The following is a 27,179-nucleotide window of genomic DNA, read 5'->3' on the forward strand; positions in this document are numbered from 1 at the left end:
CTTTACCAAGACGTCCTCACAACGTTGTCATAAAGTAATGTCACGCTGACCAAATGACGACTAACTGACGACGTTGTCACAACGTACTGTATTTGCTGGGAAAGAGCTTACTGGGCTTCAAAAATGATCTTTTGATTAGTTCTGATGTAAGTCTTGTTTGCCAAAGATGACCATCTCCCCATTAGCTTGATTGTTGGCGCAGGGATTCCACGTTCCGCTGCTGTGGTGGCTGCCCTGATCCTAAAGGAATGTCCGGTGTAAAGGGAGGGGGATAGACTGCAGCTTTTAAGGATAGCTGACAAGTAGGTCTGAAACCTGGCCTTAGAGAGAGGTGCTCCGTTGAGTAAAATGAATAGGCCGGAGTGGTTAGAAGTTTTAGCCTGCACATTAAGATATTTGATCTGAAGTTTTGAAGTGAAAGGACAAAAGATGTTATTTGTTATAGAAATTGTTAGTATGATACCTGAACCTTGAGAGTCGTTCTTAGAATGCTTAAGGAAAAGAGTAAATAATTTCGGTGAGAAGTGAATATTTGAAAAGGAAAGAACGCGAGTAGGAGAGAATTGATTAGTTTCCGAGGTGAATTCCCCTGGACGCATTAAACCAAATAAAAACTGATAGAAACACAGCTTCTGGCAGAATATTGATATATAGGGGAAAGCAGCCACTATGAACGGCCCAAATTAGTCTGTGCAATAAAGGCAATGTGACTGGCAGACGTTTCCCTTGCATTGTACCGGAAGATTTAGCCAGGCCTTTGAGTAATAACCTAATAGACGGAATGTTGAACATGCTTGGATATGTAGGATTAAAATACTTTGCATGGAATTGAATACCTGCAAGCAATCTACGAATGAAAGACATTTTTAAGTGCGATTTTCATGGTTGTAGACGAGAAAAGAGCAGACTGTCCTAATCAGGATGGGAAAAAGAGGAATCTGAAAGGAAAAGCAGAACATTAAAAATGCAGACCAGGCAGAAGTATAGAGTGGATGGAGCTAATCCTCTAGATATGTAATGTCTAGCTGATTTGAGCAGATCATCTAATTTAGTATTGTTTCTGATAGTGGAGGGCAGGGTGTTGGATCCTGGTTGGCTGAGGGGCAAAGCTGCTGAATGTCTGAAAAAAAAAACGAGGAAGCGCAATAAGCAATGATGTTGCAATGCCCTGGAATATATGCAGCTTTGATGATGAAGTTCAAAATGACTGATTGCCAAATCAACTTTCTCAGGAAAGGTATGACTGTCTGGGAATGAGATCTGCCTTTGGTAATGATTGCGACTGTGGCTTCATTATCACAAAACATCATTATGCGTTTCCTAGACCTCGCCGGGCCCCAGATGATGCTAGCTACTGTCAACAGGTACAGTTCATGAAGCGCGGATGAAACAGAGCCGGATGCCGGCTTGGGAAAACTGTTTGGCCATTTATTTGCAAACCATTTCCCTTGGAAGAATCCCTCAAAGCCGATAGAGGGGGAAGTGTCAGTGTATAAATTTAGTTGTTCGGATGATTCAAAAACGTCATTATAGAAAAAAGAGATACCATTGCATTCATTTAACAAGCAAGTCCAGAATCTGATATCAGACAAACACCCTTCATCAAGCTGAATTTTGTCACTTAGATTTGGTACGGAGTGAGCTAGTGTTAACAACCGAGAAATAAATGCCCTGCCTTGAGGTATAATGCTCGTAGCAAAATTAAGATGACCGAGCAGTGAGAGCATGTCACGCTTTGATAAGACGTGCAAGGAGGAGAATGTTTCCAGAAATGACCTGATTCTAATGAGCTTTTCATTTGGAAGGGAAGCCTGCAAATTGACTGTATCAAGAAAATGCCTAAGAATTTTAGCGAAGTAGAGGGACCCTGCGTTTTTTTCCTCGGAGAAGGGGAACGGCTAAGATAGTGAAAACCTGCTTGAGTGTATCGAGAACTGAAGAGTGGGAAGATGGAAAGTCAATTAACAAAAAATCGTCTAGTAAGTGAAAAATGAATGGAAGCTTACATGCGTACAGCAGGATCCAACACAATGCTTCAGAGAGGCTGAACAATAATTAATCTATCAAATGCAATTAACTTATCATCTAATAATATTAAATATCAAGTGTCTGTATAATATGTGTTCTTTTATCAATTTTCAGGGCTTGTTTTGTTTGTTCCATGGATGGGTCAGCTTCTGCTTAGCTTTACACTAACTACAGGCAACGTGATAAGATTTCACTGAAAAGCAAATTGTCTGTCCACACCAGACGTGATGCGACTACGAGATGCAACAAATCAATCAAAAACCACAGCCAATCAGAACAGTGTGTGGGCGGAGCTCTAAAAACTACAGCCAATCAAAACAGCAAGTGGACGGAGCTCTAGCGGCAAGAGCACCAGAGATTAATCTTGACGGCACTCGCACTTACAAGCCTAAACTCAATAACTGTGCTCTTGTAACCCGGCTGTGAGTGAAGGTGAAGTGTGTTAGAGTCATGATGAGGCTGATTCAGAGAAACAAACTAGGTGTCTTTAAAAGGCTTTATTCTTGCTATAATGTCCCTCTGACATACAGACATAATCTGCAGTACAAGATGAGAGAAGAAAGGGAAGTCACAGTCACATATTTATAGGCCACCCAGCGTCCTCAGAGGATGGGTGAGGGCTTCTTGATAATCAGAGAAAACACAACTTACATGGTATTAGTTAAGATAAAACACTCCGGTTTCTGGCGTAATCTCAGTCTGAACGAGCATTGTGTGAGATATATATCAATGCTTGTTCCTGTTATCTAAGGACGAAGGTTACGTCAGTAACTGGAGCATTCCTCTTTGATACGGTTCACTCGTATAACATGAGAGATTTTCTGGTAACACTTTACTTGAAGGGGTGTGCATAAGACTGACATGACACCTTCATAATCATGACATGACACTTGTCATGAATATGAAGGAGTTTTTATGCATGTTTATGACAACTGTCATTAAGTGTCATTCGCTTAATTATGTCATTTTTAATGCAATGATGACATTTCAGAGTTGTCTTTGTTATGACAACTTGACATAAACCAATACATCATAACCTGTCAGTGTCTTTGTCATGACAACTTGACATTACCAAGACAACATAACCTGTCATAAACATGACATAGCAGATTAATTATCAAATTTAAGAAACTACTTAGCTTTTTGGGTTTACATTACATTAGTTGCTAGGCAACGTGGGGGAGATGATGCTGGCGTTGTCTGTTCGCCGCTTCTCCACCCACAAATCATGTTAACTTTACTATTAAATTTAGATTTTATTATATTTTCTTATGTTTGTGACTAGTCTAACAGAGCTACTATTGGGACTGTTGCTGATTGCTGGCAGCCACTGAGAGGACGTTGTTTGCCGTTTTTTCACCGCTTCTCTTCTGTTTTTGTTTGAATTTGTGGTTGGTTTTGGTTTGAAGGACATTTGATGTTGCTCGCTGCGGCTGCTCTCTCTTCTGGGTGTCGGCTGCTCACTGGTGGTCTCCCTCGGGCTTAAACTGCGTGGTGGCTGAAGTTTGCACCAGGCTAGCGTCATCAGCGTCCGGCATGATGTTGAGATGTAATTTTTACTTGTTATTCATGTATTGTTATTTTTTCCCTTTGTTGCACTTTGAGATTCTTCGGAATGAAAAGTGCGTTATAAATAAAATCTATTATTATTATTATTATTATTATTAAACTGTCATGTGGTTGGTTTTGACGTTGGCTGTCATTAGGCTATTATAATGTCATGATTTTTTTATAAATTTAATTTGTCATTAACATGTCATTAAGTGTCAATACTCTGTCAAAATATTTTATAACATTGTCATGAATATATTTCTTGACCTAAACTACAGTGGTAAAAGTTGAATTTGTCATTAACATGTCATTAAGTGTCAATACTATGTCAAATTATTTCATAACATTGTCATGAATATATTTCTTGACCTAAACTACAGTGGTACAAGTTAAATTTGTCATTAACATGTCATTAAGTGTCAATACTCTGTCAAATTATTTTATAACAGTGTCATGAATATTTAGCGTTGACCTGAAATATGGCATCATAGAGGAAATCGTACAGAGTCATTAAAAACTATTAATATAACTCAAAATGATAGAGTGGCATAGACATATACACCTATATGATGATGTCTATGGTGGCGCCACTGGTTATGTGTACGCTGTAACAGTTGTTGGCAGAGCCTCAGTCAGGTTAGTTTGTTTAGGTGTTTAATGTCAATTTAGTTTGCAGTAAGTAAAAACAATTCACAACAACGTTATTTTGGGTTTAATATACTTTATTTAAACTTTCGCTCACTCTTTAACGAATAGTTTGAGTTTATTCTTACCATTCCGTTTGTTATGGTGGAGTCTCGTGTGCTGGTGCACCGTCAAAAGGGGTTCGGGTGGAAACGTTGGCCCTATATATAATGTTCCGGCCTAGGCTCTAGCCACAACCATTCCTTGTTCAGCCCGGGGTGGGGCTCCAAAGACTATTCCTCTTATTTTTATACATCGGAAGATAATTTATAAAGTGAAGTCATTTGACAAAGTGTTATTTTTCTGTGTTTGTTTATGTGTGTATATGATGTTGATATATATATGTTTATTTTGTGTAATGGCCATTATTTGTGTACGTGTTTTCCCCTTTTTGCGTTAATTGGTGCTGGTCACCTGTGTATAAATTCATGCCTTGTGTTTTTAAGAGCCAGTTCTGTGAGAGGGTAGGTCTTAAAAATCAAATGATTGATTTTATTTCTCAAACTCCTTTTTATATTTTTAAGACATTTGAAATTGTCTATTATCTAACCTTCTGTTGAAGCTGGTGGAGGAAACTTAAAAAATAAAATAAAACATTGTGAACTGAAAGATATTAATGATGCTGTTATTAAAAAATAATTTGACAGCGTATTAACACCTAATTGCATTTTAATGACAAATTAAACTTGTGCCACTGAAAAAAATGTATGACATTATAATGGCCTCAGTCAACATCAAAACCAACCACAAAACAGTTTAAGGTAAACCCTATAAGCTAAGTAAGTTTCTTAAATTTGATAATCTGTTATGTCATGTTTATGACAGGTTATGTTGTCTTGGTATTGTCAAGTTGTCATGACAAAGACACTGACAGGTTATGATGTATTGGTTTATGTCAAGTTGTCATAACAAAGACAACTCCGAAATGCCATCATTGCATTAAAAATGACATAATTAAGCGAATGACACTTAATGACAGTTGTCATAAAGATGCATAAAAACTCCTTCATATTCATGACACGTGTCATGTCATGATTATGAAGGTGTCATGTCAGTCTTATGCACACCCCTTCAAGTAAAGTGTTACCGATTTTCTCTCTCTCGGTGTGGGGAGCGACTGAAAAACGCTGTGCAGCCGTAGCCCAGGAGCACTCAGAGACGAGGGCAGGCTTCTAGAGTCAAGGACTCAGAATATCCAAAGGAAAACAGAAAAACCCAGACGTCGATGTTGTAGAACCTGATAAAGATGGACAGTGAAGACTAGCCGGTCACTGCACAGATATCAGCCATGGATATTCCTCTAGACTAGACTCAAGAGGAGGCCATTCCTCTGGTGGAGTGAGCCCTCACTTTAATGGGGCACTGAAAGTCCAGAGACTTGTAGGATAGCGCTATCGCATCCACTAACCAATATAGGCCAATCTCTGCTGTGTAAGAGATGGTGTCTGTTCACCCTCAGCAGGCAGGAAGAGTCCACTGAGACAGCCTGAAAGTCACAGACTCACTTGACCGATGTCAGAGCCAGCAGGAGAGTGGACTTTAGTGACAGAGGCCAAAGGTCGGCTGTCTGAGTGGCTCAAACCGAGGGCATCTGAGTGCTCTCAAGGCAATTGACAGGTCCTAGGAAGGGACTGAGTTGGGACGAGGCGTGTTTAGCCTTCTTGAGAAATCTGACCTCCAGGTCGTGTTTCCCAAATGACTGGCCAGCTATAGGTGTGTGGTACACTGCAATAGCTACCATGTATACTTTAGCCATCCAACAGCTCCTGAAGAAAAGAGAAAATTGACCCGATCTCACAGGATATGGGGTTTATAAACCAGGCTGTGCACTGGCCCACTTTTGTCTATAGAGGCGCCTGGTAGAAGGTGTCCTGGATCAGAGATCGTGTTCATGGCTGGCAAGTGACAGCACAGCTACAATCACGGTCAGAAATTTTCCATCCGATGTCGCTGTTCTTTTAGAAGAAATGCTCTTCTGTGCTTTGGCTGAGTCAGCTGTGAGCTTGTGGGTGCGGCACCAGTAAATTCACAGATGTGAACCAATCAGGCTTCAGTATTCAGAGAAAACGCCGTTTCCCCATAGCAAGAGAGAGAAAACTCTTACACAATGACAGTGAACCGTATCGAAAGGGAACACTCCTTACATGGTATTTAGTCAGGATAAAACACTTCTTACATGGTTATGCAAGACAACTAGTAGTAATCATGCAAAATAAAAAAGGCTAAAAACAGGAATGAGCAGACATGATATGAAAATCACTAAATCAGCTTTTACACACAGTCTGAGTCTGTCTGTTACTGTATTTAATATTATATTTAAAGCAGTTTACATATGAAGCACAAGAAAATTACATTCAACACTGTAGGCAAACATCCATAAAACCCATAAAATGAAAATAAATCTGGCCTGTTAATCTCGCTCCAGCTCAGCAGTATTTTCTTGTAATATTGTAGGCATCTCTATTTCCTCTGGCCGCTGCGAGTCCTTCCTCCCTGTAAAATAAAGCCATTGACTGACCTCTGACCTCTGGTGTGTGTTTTTATCATGACTGCAGATTGATCCAGATCAGATGAGTGTGAATGATCAGATTGTGTGCGGCTCAAACTCACCAGCTCTTCTTGCACAGATGATCTGAAGAAGAATCACAGTAGGAGCAGCAAACACTGCCATCTCAACAATACTCACAATCACTGCAGGAAACATGAGAGGAAGAGGAGAAACTGAAGTCAAGGGGATTCAACTATGAACATTCACAGACTGACTGATAGTTTCAGTGATATAAAGCTGTCAGAATAAATCAACGTGTCGTACCTCTGATTAATAATGCAGCAGTCACACTGACTTCAGTTTCTCCTGGATCTGTGGATCATGTGTGTTAGTTCAGCTCAAACATAATGCAGCACATCATCATCATCATCACATTATAGTTGATCTTCACAGAAATGAGGAATAGGTACTGGACTCTGTTACCCCTTTTCCACCAGAATGAAGCGGTGCTAGTTCAGAGCCAGTGCTAGTGTCAGTTCTAAGTTGGTTCGACTTGTGAGCCTTTAAGAACCGGTTTGGCTTTCCACAGGCTAGAGAGCCACCACAGAGCTATAGGTCTTACGGCACTGTATACGGCTCATCTTTCCCGCTAGCGTTTTAGCAATGCTAGTGAGGCAGCAGGAAATACACATACTCCAGGCTTATTCCAGAAGCATCGGCGCTGATGTGCGGACCGGTCCTCGTATGATATCAAAATACCGCGTGAGCGATTCAAAAGCATAAGGAGCCGTTTACTCTCGCTGTACTTTGATGTCATACGACGATCGGTCTGCACAGCGCGTGCCGATGCATCTCAAACAATCCTTCCCTCAATAGCTCATGGCTTTATGATCCTACATCAGCATCAAAACGCTGCGAGTCCAACGCCTTCGAGCAGCTGTTAGCTTGATTAGCTGCTATTTAAAAAATGGCGGATCTCATGCTTGTGTTGGTCTTGTTGGTCGCTGTAACCCCGCCTCCAGCCCCTGACGTAATCGGTTCTTCTAGCCCAGCAATGTTTTGGTGCTACTTAAGAACCACTTTCCCTGGCTCAGAGCTGGTGCTTTGGGTGTGGAAAGACACAGAACCGATTTGAAACTAGGCTCCAGCTCCGCACCTGTACTGCCTTGGTGGAAAAGGGGTATGAGAGGCCTTGACTCACTCACCTGTGTGTGTGTGTGTGTGTGTGTGTGTGTGTGTGTGTGTGTGTGTGTGTGTGTGTGTGTGTGTGTGTGTGTGTGTGTGTGTGTGTGTGTGTGTGTATAGTGTTTCAGAGTGGCCTATATTGTGTTCAGAAGCGCTAAAGAACTGATTTGAAACTAGGCTCCGGCTCCGCACCAGTACTGCCTTGGTGGAAAAGGGGTATGAGAGGCTCTGATCTCTGCTCTCATCACATTATAGCTAATCTTCACAGAAATGATGAATATGAGCTGGACTCTGTGTGAACTTCCTTTGTTCCACGAGTCTGTCGCCTATTATCATCTTATTTCAATCTCAAGGTGTCAGGAGGAAATCAGAAATAAATCTGTTTGATGCTTTATTCATTCACAGATATTCATGTTAAGTTCAGTTCTAGCACACACTCATGTCTAAGTTTGATAAACACTGAAATGTGGAATATCTATGTACTGACGGCATCTGAAACACACAGCGTTTGATGAAAATGAGGATTAATACTGAATTGAGGGAATTATGGGCTGATGTTATTGTGCTGGGATCAAACCGCTGAAGTGAGAGACGGTGTGTGTGACGGTGATCATGTGATCATGTACCTTGTGTAGGAGCTGCTGATGTAGTTGGGCTTGATTTCTTCTGAGAGTTTGAGCTGCTGACTGGAATCAGTGTTGATGAATCGACTGCACGAGATGAATGTTCAGACACATCATCTGTAGGACATTAACATCATATTTTACAGTAGTAATAGTTGTTTCTCACCTGAATACTTGACAGTGTATGTGACTGAGGTCTTGAGTTGTTTTCTCTGAGTAACTTCACATCTCCACTCTCTGTTGTGATCTTCATTCAGAAGTGTTGTAGTCAGAGTGATGTTACAGCGATCTGGAGCTGATATCTGATATCTGGAGTCTGTCTGAAGATCAACACCAGCCTGATTCACCCACAGCAGCTTAATATCCTCAGAATAGACCAAATAATCACAGGAGTATCCATCATCTGAATACAACTGGCAGGAGAGAGACACAGAGCGGCCTGGACTGATCTCAGTCTGAGAGGATGAAGATGATGATGATGATGATGATGATGATGATGATGATGATGATGATGATGATGATGATGATGATAGAGACACTGAAACAAATCATGTGTGTGAGTTGAAACAAAGAATCCTCCCTTTTTAAATTGGCCATATAATCATAAACTCACCATGAAGAACATGCAGAAGAACACGAGCATCAAGTCCTTGTCTCTGTCCATTCACAAATTGTTGGCAGGTGTAATATCCATGATCTTCTATTGTGACGTTGTTGATGTTCAGAGAGCAGTCAGACCCCAGACTCAGACTCTCATGTCTCTCTGTGTCTTTATTCTTTATCCCTCCATTAATCAGTTCAACGGCTGCTGAACGTCTGAATCTGTAAGAGTAGGTCACTATGTTATCGTAGGTCCATGTAGTTGATGTGCAGTCAGAAAGAGCATTATTACAGGACAGACGGACATTTCCACCAGAACTGATGAACACATCCTCCCATCCACTGGATCCTGAAACACAGAACATCTGAGTGATCATTATGATATATATTAATAAATGAAGATAAAACATACCAGCATAAAAGCAGAGGATTGAAATAATGCAGTCTTTGTTCCTCACTTAATGCAAACAAAATAAAGAAATGACCCGTCCGTGAGCGGCTGTCTGCGCTTTACTTTCAGTTTGAGTTTATTGAATAGAGTTCAAACACACACACACACACACACACATACACACACACACACACACACACACACACACACACACATACACACATACACACACACACACACACACACACACACACACACACACACACACACACACACACACACACACACACACACACACACACACACACACACACACACACACACACACACACACACACACAGAATGTAATGAATGTATTATTTTCTGATCAGGTATAAACAGCTGAAAGTCTCTCTGTGAGTAAATGAATGATGGATAATAAATGAAGAGCTTTGCATGAGATCTGAATGACACTATGACACACATTATGACAAATATCAGTGCATTCAGGAATAAAACACAATAAACCAAACGCCATGACATGACTTTCAGCAACAGTTTAAACTCTTTCCCAAACACTTGCCACACTCAGTTTTTGAATATGTTCACATCATACAGATCTTTTCTGATATCTTATAGATAAACAGATGTGTTTACCTGAGGGAAGAGAAGAGAGAACGATCAGTCCCAGCAGACACAGATCACACTTATCAGCCATTTTCTGTTTCTGGCAGTCTTTCTGTTCTTTATATAGTCACATCTCTTCCTTTATCATCATCAGCTCCTCCTGTGGTTTATTAACTTCCTCTGATCTGATCATCTGAGTGTTTAGTGCTGTCTCTATGATACAGAAGCCTTTCACTGACTCTATATCTGTCAGTCACTAACACTACACTTCCCATCATTCCTCTGATCTGATCATCTGAGTGTTTAGTGCTGTCTCTATGATACAGAAGCCTTTCACTGACTCTATATCTGTCAGTCACTAACACTACACTTCCCATCATTCCTCTGATCTGATCATCTGAGTGTTTAGTGCTGTCTCTATGATACAGAAGCCTTTCACTGACTCTATATCTGTCAGTCACTAACACTACACTTCCCATCATTCCTCTGATCTGACCATCTGAGTGTTTAGTGCTGTCTCTATGATACAGAAGCCTTTCACTGACTCTATATCTGTCAGTCACTAACACTACACTTCCCATCATTCCTCAGATCAGACCATCTGAGTGTTTAGTGCTGTCTCTATGATACAGAAGCCTTTCACTGACTCTATATCTGTCAGTCACTAACACTACACTTCCCATCATTCCTCTGATCTGACCATCTGAGTGTTTAGTGCTGTCTCTATGATACAGAAGCCTTTCACTGACTCTATATCTGTCAGTCTCTAACACTACACTTCCCATCATTCCTCTGATCTGACCATCTGAGTGTTTAGTGCTGACTCTATGATACAGAAGCCTTTCACTGACTCTATATCTGTCACAGTCACTAACACTACACTTCCCATCATTCCTCTGATCTGACCATCTGAGTGTTTAGTGCTGACTCTATGATACAGAAGCCTTTCACTGACTCTATATCTGTCACAGTCACTAACACTACACTTCCCATCATTCCTCTGATCTGACCATCTGAGTGTTTAGTGCTGTCTCTTTGATACAGAAGCCTTTCACTGACTCTATATCTGTCAGTCACTAACACTACACTTCCCATCATTCCTCTGATCTGACCATCTGAGTGTTTAGTGCTGACTCTATGATACAGAAGCCTTTCACTGACTCTATATCTGTCAGTCACTAACACTACACTTCCCATCATTCCTCTGATCTGACCATCTGAGTGTTTAGTGCTGACTCTATGATACAGAAGCCTTTCACTGACTCTATATCTGTCACAGTCACTAACACTACACTTCCCATCATTCCTCTGATCTGACCATCTGAGTGTTTAGTGCTGTCTCTATGATACAGAAGCCTTTCACTGACTCTAGATCTGTCAGTCACTAACACTACACTTCCCATCATTCCTCTGATCTGACCATCTGAGTGTTTAGTGCTGACTCTATGATACAGAAGCCTTTCACTGACTCTATATCTGTCACAGTCACTAACACTACACTTCCCATCATTCCTCTGATCTGACCATCTGAGTGTTTAGTGCTGTCTCTATGATACAGAAGCCTTTCACTGACTCTATATCTGTCACAGTCACTAACACTACACTTCCCATCATTCCTCTGGTCTGACCATCTGAGTGTTTAGTGCTGACTCTATGATACAGAAGCCTTTCACTGACTCTATATCTGTCAGTCACTAACACTACACTTCCCATCATTCCTCTGATCTGACCATCTGAGTGTTTAGTGCTGTCTCTATGATACAGAAGCCTTTCACTGACTCTATATCTGTCACAGTCACTAACACTACACTTCCCATCATTCCTCTGATCTGACCATCTGAGTGTTTAGTGCTGTCTCTATGATACAGAAGCCTTTCACTGACTCTAGATCTGTCAGTCACTAACACTACACTTCCCATCATTCCTCTGATCTGACCATCTGAGTGTTTAGTGCTGTCTCTATGATACAGAAGCCTTTCACTGACTCTATATCTGTCAGTCACTAACACTACACTTCCCATCATTCCTCAGGCTCACACCTGCTCTCACTCACTCTATCTGCAGTTGGCATCCTCACCTCAGGGTTTGGTCTCGTCACTGCTATCCAACACTTATCAGACAACCTGTTTGTATCACACTTCATGATACAGATGGCTAAGATGATGCCAGTGTGTTTGTCGGCATTATGTCGTGTTTTTGCAGTATGTTACGCTCTTTCTGTATTTATTGTCTCTGTACTGCCTATGTGCCTGTCAGTGTAGCCGGTTTGGGCTCGCGTGTTCTGTCACCACGGCTCGGCTACCACTCTCCATTGTGTTGCGTTGTGTTGTGTGGTGAATAAAGAGTCGAATTGCTGGTTCAGAGGTTCTTTTATCTGCGTGAGTTGAAAATATGCAGTAAATATGTTGCATTCAATGTTGTGCAAAGTTAATCAGCCTTCTCCTGTCAAACATTGAACAAAGAGAAGACATCAGCAGACAAGATAAAATATGAGAACAAATGAAGAAATGGAGAAGTTAGCAAAAGAAACGGGCCCTTACAGGGCGAAAATCACTACCAGCACCAAGCAGAGGTATTTAGAGAAGCTAGCCAATATAAAAGACTTCGACCCATCGAGAGCTGCCTGCAGAGATGGAACAGAGACCTAGACTCTTGACCCAGGGAATGTTCTGTTTCATATAATACCCAGAGGCTTGTCCATCTCTCTGAACTTTGTGTTGGCCCAGAAGAGAACGCAACATAGCTCCTAGAGTCCTATAAAAATCGTTCATTTATTCCGTTACCCATTGGATGAAAGGCTGTGGTATGTGACTTAGCCACCCCTGACAACTTAAGTAACTCTGCGATCAAACCACTCTCGAAATCATCTCCCTGATCAGTGTGTATAAGATCAGGGAAGCCATAGACACAGAAAACATGATCCCACAGGTTACTGGCCACTTGCTTAGCTGTCTGATTTGGAAATGCATGAGCTAATTTTGTAAAGTGGTCAGTGTCCACCAACACATACACAGAGTTCTGACAAGAGTCTCCTGCGCTCCAGAAATCCAAACATACCAATTACATGGGTGCTAAAGTGCTGATACTCTACAACAGGGCTCTAGCAGAGGACTCAGGCGATTTAGCCAGAATACGTTTTTGGCAACATTTAACATAAGACTTGATGCCTTGCTCCATCTTTGGCCAATAGAATCGCTGCCTCGCTAAATGAAGTGTTCTCCTTTGCCCTTGATGTCCAGCTAGATCATGAATGCAATTCAATGCTTCCAATCGAAAAGTATCCTGTATCCCTTCTTCACTGACTCCCTCAGCCTCAGACAGCAAAATGTCATACTCTTCGTTGAGCAGCCTATGGCCAATTGTCTTTGAAAAAGGGTCTCAACTAAGAGAATAAACCACAATGTTCTTGCTGCCTGCTATGTGATGTATCTCAAAGGTATTAGGGGCTAACTTTGTGACCCAGCAATATTTGCAGGCATCAAGCTTCGGTTAGTCAATATATATGTTGGAGGATTATTATCTGTCCAGACAGACAATGTGTGTCTTTTAAGCCAATGACCAAACTTCTTGCAGACACTCCACTCTAGAGCCAACTATTCTAGATGTGGAGTTGATAAGCTCTGGCGAGGCCGATCCAAGGACCTCACTAAACCATCCAATCGGTAGTAGCGACAGGTGGTGTGAACAAAGGGCAGGGACTTAATCAACACGAGCTTATGACCCATGCTTACTGGGAATTCCTCGTTGATGGGAAACAGTTTCAATCTCCAGTTCCAATCATGAGCGGGGTTTAGCCGGTTACCTCTCGGTGCAGGGTAGGCACACACTGATCCGCTTATTGTGTCTTGCGTGCAGCCCCGGAGATCTAAGGGCATCACAGATCTGTTATTGCTTCATCTTGCATTGCTGAACGCCACTTGTCCCTCTAAGAAGTTATACGCCAAACACTCGGGCCGCGTTACTATTTAGCATGCCAGAGTCTTGTTTGTTATCGTAATTAACCAGAAAAATCGCTCCACCAACTAAGAACGGCCATGCAACACCACCCACAGAGTCGAGCAAGCGCTATCAATCTGTCAATCCTTTCCGTGTCCGGGCCGGGTGAGGTTTCCCTTGTTGAGTCAAATTAAGCTGCAGGCTCCACTCCTGGTGGTGCCCTGTCGTCAATTCCTTTAAGTTTCAGTTTTGCAACCATACTCCCCCTGGAACCCAAAGACTCGTGGTTTCCTGCACGCTTCCCGGCGGGTCATGGGAATAACCGCACTGGATCGCGGGTCGGCATTGTTTATGGTCGGAACTAGACAGTATCTGATCGTCTCTAGGTGTTTCTCAAGGTCAAGGATGCTTCCTTGGAAGGACGGATCCTTCCAAGTCACTTCCTTCAGAGGCTAGGTGAAGCTCCTCTTTAGCATTCGGAGAACACGTAAATGGAACAGTGAAAAGGTCCGTTGGCCATCAATAACGTTATTTGTATTTTTTAAATATCAATACAGTAGTATTTTGTACCGGTATTTAAACGTTAAACTTTACTTATATTTACTACGGTTATAACAAATGTTTGGTAACGTAAATAAAAACATTGCAACAGCAAGCAGCGAGGTGAGGGACCGTGAGAGTGGGCCGGTGGAGGGATAATGAGCGGCAGCTGATCGCCACACCGGTCTCGGCTCACGGCAGTCACAGGAGTATAATTGGAGGAGCATGGAAGGACTAGGCCTGGACTTTATGTTATCGTTTGTTTATGTTTTATTATGTGTGTGCGGGCAGTCGCCCGTGATGGGGCTATTATAAAGTTGTTGAACGTTTGCCGGTTCCCGCCTCCTTCCTTCCCATCTACAAACCCCGATACAAGCATATTCCGGGAACGTCTGATAGCAAAGCTGCGCGCATAGGATTGTGGGTGATTTGAGAACGCGAAGTGCGCGAAGACTACTCATATGCATATTTTCCCGTATATGACATATTTTTCGAACGAAGGACTCAGTCCTTGGTTGAATTCCGATAATCCTCGACATTGGAAAAGTCCTTCGTCGGATGTCGACGAGGATCCTTCCTTGACATTGAGAAACGCCTTTTGATTCCCTGTTATCCTGGTCACCATGGTAGGCGCCGAATGTACCATCGAAAGTTGATAGGGCAGACATTCGAATGAGGCGTCACCGCCGCAGAGGGGGCACTATCGGTCCGAGGTTATCTAGAGTCACTAAAGCGGTTAAGAACACCCGGACACACCCGGATGGGTTTTGGATCTGATAAATGCACACGTCCCAGACCCCCGAGAGGGCCAGGTCAGCGCTCGTTTGCATGTATTAGCTCAGGATCCAAATAGCGGTTGGAGCCATCGAAGGAACCATAACTGATTTAATGAGCCATTGGCAGTTTCGCTGAACTGTGTGCACTTAGAGATTAATCTTTGAGACAAACATATGCTACTGGCAGGATCAACCAGGTTGCCCCCGGGACGGAGAACCGTGATGCGCTGGCTTCCTACACACGGGTCTCGCTCCGCCCAGGTGCACCCCCACAGAGTGGGTTGGCCGCTGGATCGAGGTCGTAACCTGGAAAGGGTGCTGCCTTTGCGAGGGCGTGGGCAGAGTTCAGCTCTCCGGCCAGGGGTGTGTCAGCAGAGTCCCCGGTGCCCGAACCTGCCTCGGCATGTGTGCCAACGCAGCTCTGAACCTTCGTTTCTGACGGACCATTTGAGTCTCCCGTGGGCGATGCTCGCTCTGGCCGGAGTGGTGCCTGACATTCAACGCGCTGAGTGGGGAGGTACACTTTGCCCATAGCGGTTCTCGTCGAGCCCGGGCAATGGCCTGCTCCTGCCGCATCTCAAGTTCCTTTCAAGCAGGTGAAAATAAAAAAGGAAAGCATCCCTCGAGAAGGCCCGGTGGCGGGGGTGCACATCCTCATCCTTGTTCGTCCGTGTTTCAACGTCGGGTTTGTTGTGCCCTCTCCTCTACAAAACCCGGACGGCCAGTTTCGCCCTCTCCCCGACAAAAGCCTGACGGTTGTTTTGAATCCGTCTCAGCACTGCCGACCCCCAGGAGGGTCCACCATTCTGACCGTGCCCGAGACGGAGGCACCCTCCCCGGTCGCCATCTGGGGAGGTTCCTCAGCTTGGAGCTTTTCACCAAGTTCGGCTTTCGGTATCTGTCCGTTTTTCTTAACGGTCCGCTCATTTCCCGGCGGTTCGTTCCTGGAAGTCTCTAGCCCAACCCAAGGCGAATCTCTTTTTACAGGCTTTCCAGCACGCCATTCCCTGGGTCGGGTTGTCAGGTGCGCGTTTCAATATCCAGTTTCGCTCCCTCCCCGACAACAGCCTGACAGATCGTTTTGAGTCCGGCTTTGCTCGCACCCACCCTCCAGGCAAGGGACGAGGCACCCTGGCAGGCCTTGTTTTCACTGCCTTGTACGTCCTGGATCTGCTCTTCCAGGCTTCCAGACTCCACTCAACTCCACTCCCTTCTCCCCTTCAGAGGTCAGACAGGGACGTTTTGAGTCCAACTCGGCACTCCACTGCCCTCCAGGGAGGGCCCCACCAACCCGACCGAACCCAGGAAGGGGGACCCTCCCTGGGGCTGGCCAGGGAGGTCAGAGAGCATGGAGCTCCCAGGTGTGTTAGGATTTTGAGGGCTCACTCTGCTGGGCTTGGGTGACTGCCTTGATCATCCTGGATGACTTCCATCCATCCAGGGAGGTGACCCCATCTGTCCACCTTGTCTGACCGAACAGTGAAGCCTCTGCTGGGCTTGGGTGAATGTCTTGAACACCCTGGAACTCTGGATGACTAACATCCATCGAGGCAGGTGACCCATCCATCCACCTTGACTCAGGGGGCTGCAGCAAGAAGAAAAACGCCGCCCCCTGGCCGATAGGACCTTTCAATGTGACTTCAGAGGTTTTTAAGAGATTCTTAGTTGCGAGGGGCCAGCTCTCTCCCCGGAGGACCTAACTTTTCACGATTCGGGGCCGTGTGCCGGGGCCCCCGCAGAGTTGCAATCTGCGAGCTAGAGGAGGCGCGATCTTCAGTCTCCGAACGGAGGCTGCCCGAATCAGGATTTACGCTCTGCCTCTTTTTTTGACCTTTCGACCCAGGAAGAGGCGAGAATGCCGCCCCCTTTCCTCATCTATTTAGCCCTTGTCGCCCCCTACGTGCATCCGAACGGCCGCTATCCAGGGGAATCAAAGGAGTGGTCAGCGAAAACGAGGTAAGCACGAAAGGTCAGATGGTAAATAGAAGGAAAGATTTTAGTTAACCGTACATAGTAAATATGAAACACAGAAGGCTTTGATCAGCCACATGAGTAGCTTGATCAGCCACATAAAGATGGGAGCCTTAAGGGCCATAGACAAGGCCGTGACAGCCACATAAAGACGGAAGCCTTGCTCGGCTACAGACAAAGCCATGACAGCCACATGGCGACAAAAGCCATGCTTTGGCTATAGACAAGGCCATGACATCCTCACAGCGACGAAGACCTACGCAGCCAAAGACATTTAGGTGGTCAGTGACAAGGCTGTGACACAAGGCCACATAGAGACAAAAGCCATGAATGGCCAAAGACATGTACAAACATAAACAAGGCCATGATCAGCCACATGGCGACAAAGCCTTTAAGGCTGGAGACAAGGGTGTGACAGCCACATAAAACAAGCCTGGGTGACCACATGACCGCCTGGGTATTCAACGTAGTGCATGGGCAACTTGACCTCATGTAAAAGGTTTCATTAACCACTTGGTGACAAAGTTTCAACACTTTTAACACTTGGAATTAATGCTTGCTAGAAAATAGCTGCATAATGTATTAGAATGTAACACCACCACCAGTAGTTGCATTAGGGTTATCTTAATTGTTGTGAGAAAGAGCTTACTGGGCTTCAAAAATGATCTTTTGATTAGTTCTTATGTAAGTCTTGTTTGCCAAAGATGACCATCTCCCCATTAGCTTGATTGTTGGCGCAGGGATTCCACGTTCCATTGCTGTGGTGGCTGCCCTGATCCTAAAGGAATGTCCAGTGTAAAGGGAGGGGGAAAGACTGCAGCTTTTAAGGATAGCCGACAAGTAGGTCTGAAACCTGGCCTTAGAGAGAGGTGCTCCGTTGAGTAAAATTAATAGGCCGGAGTGGTTAGAAGTTTTAGCCTGCACATTAAGATATTTGATCATGGAAGTGAAAGGACATAAGATGTTATTTGTTATAGTAATTGTTAGTATGATACCCGAACCTTGAGAGTCGTTCTTAGAATGCTTAAGGAAAAGAGTAAATAAATTCGGTGAGAAGTGAATATTTGAAAAGGAAAGAACGCGAGTAGGAGAGAATTGATTGTTTCCGAGGTGAATTCCCCTGGACGCATTAAACCAAATAAAAACTGATAGAAACACAGCTTCTAGCAGAATATTGATGTGGCAAGGGGGGCGTGGTTCAGCGAGGTCTGCAGCGGGAGAGAGAGCCGCGGGACAAGCGGTACGTGAGTGGGTTGGAAGCAGATTAATAACACCTGTCTCTTGTTCTAGTAATGAGCGCGGAGAGGGGATAAAACAGCAGTGGAACCGGAGATCGAGGAGAGAGAGAACCCGGACGGTTGATGCGAAACCCCCCTTTCAGAGACTGAGTAACCGGAAGCCGGAAGTGCCGACCCGGAAGTGATCGAGAGATCGTGTTTATGAGATTTCACACATTACTGTGTGTGTTGACAAGTTATTGAGAAAATAAAGAGACAAGCATCAACCGTCCAGCCGACCCCGTGTCCTCTTCCTTCCTCCTTATATCGAACTTTACTACAGTGGTGCCGAAACCCGGGAGGAAGTAGGACCGCGCCGCCGCCATGACTACACCAACGCCCTCCGCCACGCCGTTTGCGGACATTATCACCTCTCTCGCGGCCCTCCACCAGGAACAACATCAGTCCATGCTGGAGCTGCGGGCGGACCAGGAGCGCCGATTCGAGGCCATCGTCCGCGGCCAGCAAGAGGACCGCGAGAGGTTCCGGAGCTGGATAGACCGGGAGGTTCGCACCGAAGCCGCCGGGCTCGCCAGCGCACCGGTCCACGTGCCCCTACACAAGATGGGGCCACAAGACGATCCCGAGGCCTTCATTGATCTGTTTCAAAAAGCAGCGGAGGCCTGCGGGTGGCCCCGGGCACAGTGGCCGGTGCGCCTTATTCCACTGCTCACCGGAGAAGCCCAGGCGGCCGCCCAACAACTGCCGGTGGCGAACCTCCTGGATTACGAAGATCTGAAGAGGGCCATCATCCAGCGGGTCGGTCGGACCCCCGAACAGCACCGTCAGCGGTTCCGCTCGCTGGAGTGGGGGGAGACCGGCCGGCCCTTCGCGATGGCCCACCAGCTCCGGGACGCCTGCCGCAAATGGCTATTGGCCGGTGGAAGCGACGTGGACCACATCGTCGATCTGGTGGTACTGGAGCAGTTCATCACTCGGCTACCGAAGAAGACCGCCGAGTGGGTCCAGTGCCACCGGCCCACGTCGCTGACGACGGCCATCAACCTGGCGGAGGACCATCTGGTGGCGTGCCCGGGGGTCGGCGAACCCCGACTAACCTCTCCCTCTCTCTCTCCCCCCTCTGTCTCTCCTTCTCACCCTGTCCCTCTCCCTAGGTCCCGCCCTCCAGGGCCCCCTCGCATTCCCCCCAGAGGTCGGGGTGGAATGGGCCCAGGGCAGTACGGGAGTTCGAGGGCCCCGCCCAGGGGGGCGGGGCTGCTGGGGTCGGGCGGGGATAACGGTTCCGGTTCCACCCCCCCTCCACGCTCATATTCCAACCCGCAGGGGCGGCGGGCAGGCCTGGGCTGGCCTGCTGGCGGTGCGGCGACCCGGACCATTTTGTGGACCGATGTCCAATGATGGACATCGGGACAATGATCCGGGTCCCGGACGTTCAGCGGACCACCCCTGATCAAGCAGGAGAGTACCAAGTTCCTGTGAGTATCAAGGGGGGTACATATCAGGCCTTGGTGGATTCAGGCTGTAACCAAACCTCGATCCATCAAAGCCTGATGCAGCCTGGGGCATTGGATACAAGCCGCATGGTTAAGGTGCGGTGTGTGCACGGGGATGTGGTGGAATATCCGGTTGTCCCAGTCACGATACAGTTTAGGGGAGAAAATCATAGTGTTGAGGTGGCGGTTAGTCCCCACCTCCGGCATCCGCTAATTCTGGGGACGAATTGGCCCGCCTTTCCGGCGTTATTGGGGTCGATATGCGCGGATGCCGCTTGGGGGAACAAGGCTAGGAACGGGGCGGTGCGAGTGCAGGTTGGCGAGACTGATACGGGACCCTCGGGAACTGCTTCAGAGGAACCGAGCGGGGTCGAGAGACTGATTCTCTCGGACCGCGATGACTTCCCTCTGGAGCAGTCTCAAGACGATACCCTAAAACATGCTTTCCAACAGGTCCGCACGATCGACGGTCAGTCCCTTCAACCCGCCTTGCCCGTCACGTATCCTTATTTTGCCATAATTAAGGATAGGTTGTATCGAGTGACCCAAGACGCTCAGACAAAAGTGGATACAACCCAGTTGTTAGTACCAAAGAGCCGCCGGGAAATGCTTTTCCAGGCGGCTCACTCTAACCCAATGGCGGGCCACCTGGGACAGGCGGCCACGCTGAATCGTTTAATGACCTGATTTTTTTGGCCAGGCATTCACGACAATGTGCGCAGGTGGTGCGCGTCTTGTCCTGAATGTCAGTTGGTGAATCCCCTGGCCTCCCCAAAAGCGCCATTGCGCCCCCTTCCATTAATGCAGGTCCCCTTCGAGAGAATTGCGATGGACCTCATCGGGCCGTTAGAGCGATCCGCACGCGGACATCGTTTTGCGTTAGTTATCGTGGACTACGCAACACGATATCCGGAAGCAGTGGCTCTCCGCAACATCTCGGCGAAGAGCGTTGCGGACGCACTGTTTCGTTTAATCTCCCGAGTGGGGATTCCGAAGGAAATCGTCACTGATCAAGGCACGGCGTTTATGTCACGCACGTTAAGCGAATTATACGGGTTATTGGGCATCAAATCGATTCGGACAAGCGTCTATCACCCACAAACAGACGGCTTGGTCGAACGATTTAATCGCACTCTTAAATCCATGATCCGTAAATTCGTACAGGAAGACGCCAAAAATTGGGATCGGTGGTTAGAACCCCTCTTATTCGCTGTGCGGGAGGTCCCGCAAGCCTCCACGGGGTTTTCCCCCTTCGAGCTTCTCTACGGACGACAGCCCCGGGGGGTGCTGGACGTCCTACGAGAAACTTGGGAGGAGGGGCCTTCTTTGGCCAAAAACGAAATTCAATATGAACAAAACTCCACACCTTGGGGCGGCTATCTAGGGAGAATTTGTTGCAAGCCCAGGACCGCCAAAGCCGGTCGTATAACAGGGGTACGAGACTACGCAAATTCACACCGGGAGAGAAAGTGCTCGTATTACTCCCTACATCGAGCTCTAAATTAATGTCGAAGTGGCAGGGGCCGTTTGAGGTCGCACGACAGGTTGGAGACCTCGATTATGAAGTGATACGGTCCGATAGGAACGGGGCACGGCAAATATATCACCTCAATCTCCTGAAGAAATGGAATGAGGTGGAACCAGTGTTGTTGGCGACGGTGATCGGGGGAGAGGATGATCTCGGGCCAGAGGCGAGCATCAAAGCACAATCGGTCGCACTGGCCCCTGGGGGAGATCACCTCTCACCGTCCCAACTCACTGATCTCTCAAAACTACAGGCGGAATTCGCCGACGTGTTCTCGCCCCTACCGGGACGTACCGACTTAATTCAGCACCATATCGAGACCGAGCCGGGCGTGGTAGTTCGCAGCCGGCCGTATCGTTTACCTGAACACAAAAAAAAAGTAGTTCAGGAAGAATTAGGGGCAATGCTCGATATGGGAGTAATAGAGGAGTCCAACAGTGACTGGGCGAGCCCGATCGTTTTGGTCCCTAAAACCGACGGCTCGGTCAGGTTCTGTGTGGACTACCGCAAGGTGAACGCAGTGTCGAAATTCGACGCGTATCCAATGCCGCGGGTTGACGAGTTGCTTGATCGGCTGGGCACGGCTCGATTTTATTCGACATTGGACTTAACGAAGGGCTATTGGCAGATCCCCTTGTCTCCATTGTCCAAAGAAAAAACAGCCTTCACCACGCCGTTCGGATTGCACCAATTCGTCACGCTTCCCTTCGGCTTGTTCGGGGCACCCACTACCTTTCAGCGCCTCATGGACAGGATTTTGCGTCCCCATGCCGCATATGCTGCTGCCTACCTGGACGACATCGTGATTTACAGTCACGATTGGCAGCGGCATATGCAGCATGTCCGGGCGGTCTTGAGGTCGTTGAGGGGAGCGGGGCTCACGGCCAACCCGAAGAAGTGTGCAATTGGGCGGGTGGAGGTAAGGTATCTGGGCTTCCACTTGGGTCATGGGCAGGTGCGTCCCCAAATTGATAAGACCGCCGCAATTGCGACCTGCCCGAGGCCCAAGACCAAAAAGGAGGTAAGGCAGTTCTTGGGGCTGGCGGGATATTATAGACGGTTTATACCAAATTATTCGGACCTCACCAGCCCGCTGACTGACCTTACTAAAAAGGGGCTACCAGATACGGTCCAATGGATGGAGCCGTGCCAGCAGGCCTTCACCCGAGTTAAGGCTGCTCTATGTGGCGGGCCGCTTTTACACTCCCCTGACTTTTCTCTCCCTTTTCTGTTGCAGACTGACGCGTCGGACAGGGGGCTGGGCGCAGTCCTGGCCCAGGAGGTGGAGGGGGGAGAGCGGCCGGTGCTGTACATTAGCCGTAAGCTCTCGAAGAGAGAGGCTAAGTACAGCACCATCGAAAAAGAGTGCCTTGCCATCAGGTGGGCCGTTCTCACCCTCCGCTATTACCTTCTGGGGCGGGAGTTCACCCTCTGTTCGGACCACGCTCCTCTCCAGTGGCTCCACCGCATGAAGGATACCAACGCGCGGATCACCCGTTGGTATCTAGCTCTTCAGCCTTTTAAGTTCCAGGTGGTCCACAGGCCGGGTGCTCAGATGGCTGTGGCCGACTTCCTCTCCAGAAATGGGGGGGGGGGGGCTGCAGGCCGGACGGCTCCCCGGCCTGAGTCGGGCGGTGGGGGTATGTGGCAAGGGGGGCGTGGTTCAGCGAGGTCTGCAGCGGGAGAGAGAGCCGCGGGACAAGCGGTACGTGAGTGGGTTGGAAGCAGATTAATAACACCTGTCTCTTGTTCTAGTAATGAGCGCGGAGAGGGGATAAAACAGCAGTGGAACCGGAGATCGAGGAGAGAGAGAACCCGGACGGTTGATACGAAACCCCCCTTTCAGAGACTGAGTAACCGGAAGCCGGAAGTGCCGACCCGGAAGTGATCGAGAGATCGTGTTTATGAGATTTCACACATTACTGTGTGTGTTGACAAGTTATTGAGAAAATAAAGAGACAAGCATCAACCGTCCAGCCGACCCCGTGTCCTCTTCCTTCCTCCTTATATCGAACTTTACTACAATTGATATATAGGGGAAAGCAGCCATTATGAACGGCCCAAATTAGTCTGTGCAATAAAGGCAATGTGACTGGCAGACGTTTCCCTTGAATTGTACCGGAAGATTTAGCCAGGCCTTTGAGTAATAACCTAATAGACGGAATGGTGAACATGCTTGGATATGTAGGATTAAAATACTTTGCATGGAATCTAATACCTGCAAGCAATCTACAAATGGAAGACATTTTTTAAATTGCGATTTTCATGGTTGTAGACAAGAAAAGAGCAGACTGTCCTAATCAGGATGGGAAAAAGAGGAATCTGAAAGAAAAAGCAGAACATTAATAATGCAGACCAGGCAGAAGTATAAGCTTTTAGAGTGGATGGAGCTAATTCTCTAGATATGTAATGTCTAGATGATTTGAGCAGATCGTCTAATTTAGCATTGTTTCTGATAGACACATCACTCTCAGTGATGTGTTTTGGGTCCCCGCTATGATAACAGTAACTTTATCAAATGTTTACAAAACAAGTGGGAACCCAGTGTGCCTGCCTCTTTCTCTATCTCTGTCCTTTTACGTGAAAGAAAGTCTAAGGCCTTGTCAGGCCGTTTAACAAACGAATATAATCTGCTGCCTGTCACTTGTCAAACTAAGACTAATGTGGGCGAAAAAAATAATACTGTTAAGTTAGCACTTTTAAACATCTGTTCACTTAAGAACAAATCATTTCTAGTCAGCGACTTAATAACCACAAACAACCTAGATTTTCTGCTTCTAAATGAAACGTGGCTAGAAGAAAACTGTAGTGCAACAGTCCTCAATGAAGCAGCCCCTCCTAACTTTACTTTTATGAGTGTTTGCAGAGCAGTTAGGAGAGGTGGGGGTGGTGCTGCTCTTTTTAAAGATGTCTTTCAATGTAAGCAAGTATCATTTGGTGACTATTTGTCTCTAGAATATCTGGGTATGGTGTTAAAAGGTTCTCCACGCATCCTGCTTATCATTGTTTACAGGCCTCCAAAGTACTCTGCAGGCTTTACTGAGGACTTTACAGAACTGTTATCAATAATTTCCTCAGAGTTCGACTGTTTTGCTATTGCTGGGGATTTTAACAATCACATAGACAATATTGAATCCAGTACAACAAAAGAGCTCATGACTGTTCTTAACACTTTTGATTTGACACAGCATGTAAATGGACCCACACACAATCATGGACACACTCTAGATTTACTTATCAGTAAGGGTCTTAACATTTCATCGATTGTTATTAAGGATGTGGCACTGTCTGATCATTTCTGTATTTTCTTTGACATATCAATCTCTCCTGCCATTGAAGCTAGATCTGTCTCTGTCAAAAAGAGATGCTTAAATGAGAACACTAATGTGCTGTTTATGAAGGCTTTATCTCTAAAACCAAGCATATCTGCAGACTGTGCTGATTTTTAACTCAAAAGTTAAGAGTGTAATTGATGATATTGCTCCTCTGAAAATCAGGAAAAAAAGTGGCAAACAAAAAGCACCATGGAGAAACTCAACAGCAGTTCAAATAATGAAAAGACAATGCAGAAAATCTGAACGCATGTGGCGGAAGACAAAACCTGTAGTCCATTATAACATCTATAAAGACACCCTTCATGCTTTCAATGTTGAACTAGGCAAAGCTAGACAGACCTTCTTCTCAAATATTATAAACAAACACATAAACAACACACGCACTCTTTTTGCTACTGTAGACAGACTAACAAACCCCCCGAGTCACATTCCCAGAGAAATGCTCTCAGACAGCAAATGCAGCGAGTTTGCTTCCTTCTTCTCAGTGAAAATCAAAAATATCAGAAAGGCGATCAGCACATCCTCTAGTTGCTCTGGGGTCAGTCAGATTAGACCAAAACCTCAGAAAATTACTGTCTGATTTCGAAACAATTGACGGTAAAATTTTAGAAGACACTGTACAGCATCTTAAAACATCAACCTGAGCTCCTTGACGCACTCCCCACTTCTTTTTTCAAAAGTGTGTTTAACTGTTTGGAAGCAGATCTCCTAGAAGTGAACTCCTCACTTCTCTATGGGACTTTTCCAACCGCCCTTAAAACTGCAATAGTTAAGCCTCTCCTGAAAAAGAGCAATCTGGATAACTCCATACTGAGCAACTACAGACCAATCTCAAATCTCCCCTTCATAGGCAAAATCATTGAAAAAGTTGTTTTCAATCAACTAAACAAATTCTTACACTCAAACGGATTCTTTGACAATTTTCAATCTGGTTTCCGTCCGCATCACAGCACAGAGACAGCGCTCATTAAGATTATAAATGATATCCGCTTAAATACTGATACAGGCAAAACATCAATTCTGGTTCTACTCGACCTCAGTGCTGCATTCGACACTGTTGACCACAACATACTTCTAGACAGGCTGGAAAACTGGGTCGGGCTTTCTGGGATGGTCCTCAAATGGTTCAGATCATACTTAGAAGGGAGAGATTATTATGTGAGTATAGGTGACCATAAGTCTGAGTGGACGTCCATGACATGCGGAGTCCCACAAGGGTCAATTCTAGCACCACTCCTGTTTAACCTGTATATGCTGCCACTCAGCCAAATAATGAAAAATAACAATACTGCTTACCACAGCTATGCTGACGACACCCAGCTCTACCTAGCACTTTCACCTAATGACTACAGCCCCATTGACTCGCTGTGCAAATGCATTGATGAAGTTAACAACTGGATGTGCCAAAACTATCTTCAGTTAAACAAAGACAAAACTGAAATCACTACATTTGGAAACAAAGATGAAATTCTCAAGGTGAATGCATATCTTGAGGCTAAAGGCCTGATAACAAAAAATCAAGTCAGACTTGAGTTTCAGTAGTCATGTCAAAGCAATAACTAAATCAGCATACTATCATCTGAAAAATATTGCAAGGATTAGATGTTTTGTCTCCAGGCAAGACTTAGAGAAACTGGTTCATGCTTTCATCACCAGTAGGGTGGACTATTGTAATGGACTTCTCACCGGCCTTCCCAAAAAGACCATTAGACAGCTGCAGCTCATACAGAACGCTGCTGCCAGGATTCTGAGCAGAACCAGAAAATATGACCATATCACACCAGTCCTCAGGTCTTTACACTGGCTTCCAGTTACATCTAGGATCGATTTTAAAGTACTATTACTTGTTTATAAATCACTCAATGACCTAGGATCTCAATATATCGCAGATATGCTGATTAAATACAAACCCAACAGATCACTCAGATCAGCAGGATCAAGTCAGTTAGAAATACCAAGAGTTCACTCAAAGCAAGGAGAGTCTGCCTTTAGCTATTATGCCAGCCGCAGCTGAACCAGCTTCCTGAACAGATCAGATGTGCTCCAACAGTAGCCACATTCAGATCCAGACTCAAAACACATCTGTTCAGCTGTGCATTTACTGAATGAGCTCTGAGCACTGTATGTCCGACTGACTACACCTTATCTATGCATCATTTTTAAAATTCTTTTTATAACTGTTTTAGTTTACCTGTTCTTTTCTTTGGT

General features: G+C 45.8%; 2 protein-coding genes across 3 annotated transcripts; one reads left to right on the forward strand and one right to left on the reverse strand.

The window, feature by feature from the left end:
* Positions 1-6,078: 6,078 nt before the first annotated feature.
* Positions 6,079-10,248, reverse strand: LOC137089741 (uncharacterized). The gene is made up of 7 exons (XM_067453310.1): positions 10,188-10,248; positions 9,173-9,508; positions 8,732-9,028; positions 8,563-8,661; positions 7,076-7,123; positions 6,874-6,954; positions 6,079-6,756 (listed from the first exon to the last, which is right to left on the reverse strand). The coding sequence occupies exons 1-7, from the start codon at positions 10,246-10,248 to the stop codon at positions 6,674-6,676; spliced, it is 1,005 nt and encodes a 334-aa protein (XP_067309411.1). The 3' UTR covers positions 6,079-6,673.
* Positions 10,249-18,587: 8,339 nt separating this feature from the next.
* Positions 18,588-23,438, forward strand: LOC137049762 (uncharacterized). 2 transcript variants are annotated; one of them, XM_067428410.1, is made up of 2 exons: positions 18,588-20,093; positions 23,392-23,438. In XM_067428410.1, exon 1 carries the CDS (start codon positions 18,982-18,984, stop codon positions 20,014-20,016), a length of 1,035 nt encoding a protein of 344 aa, XP_067284511.1. In that variant the 5' UTR covers positions 18,588-18,981; the 3' UTR covers positions 20,017-20,093; positions 23,392-23,438. The 2 variants fall into 2 exon arrangements, with proteins under 2 accessions (XP_067284511.1, XP_067284519.1); XM_067428418.1 differs by lacking the exon at positions 23,392-23,438 and adding an exon at positions 22,874-22,992.
* Positions 23,439-27,179: the final 3,741 nt, after the last annotated feature.

This window comes from Pseudorasbora parva, chromosome 2, assembly GCF_024679245.1.
Source record: "Pseudorasbora parva isolate DD20220531a chromosome 2, ASM2467924v1, whole genome shotgun sequence".
NCBI classification, from domain to species: Eukaryota; Metazoa; Chordata; class Actinopteri; order Cypriniformes; family Gobionidae; genus Pseudorasbora; species Pseudorasbora parva.

What these genes read in the sequence shown, in the direction of transcription:
- LOC137049762 (XM_067428410.1), top strand. Translation starts at nt 18,982, where the DNA reads ATGACTACACCAACGCCCTCCGCCACGCCGTTTGCGGACATTATCACC.
- LOC137089741 (XM_067453310.1), bottom strand. Translation starts at nt 10,248, where the DNA reads ATGGCTGATAAGTGTGATCTGTGTCTGCTGGGACTGATCGTTCTCTCT. An exon ending in TCTTCTGCATGTTCTTCATG is followed by an intron (nt 9,029 to 9,172) that starts GTGAGTTTATGA and finishes CATCATCATCAT; the next exon opens with CTTCATCCTCTCAGACTGAG. An exon ending in TGCTGCATTATTAATCAGAG is followed by an intron (nt 6,955 to 7,075) that starts GTACGACACGTT and finishes TGTTTCCTGCAG; the next exon opens with TGATTGTGAGTATTGTTGAG.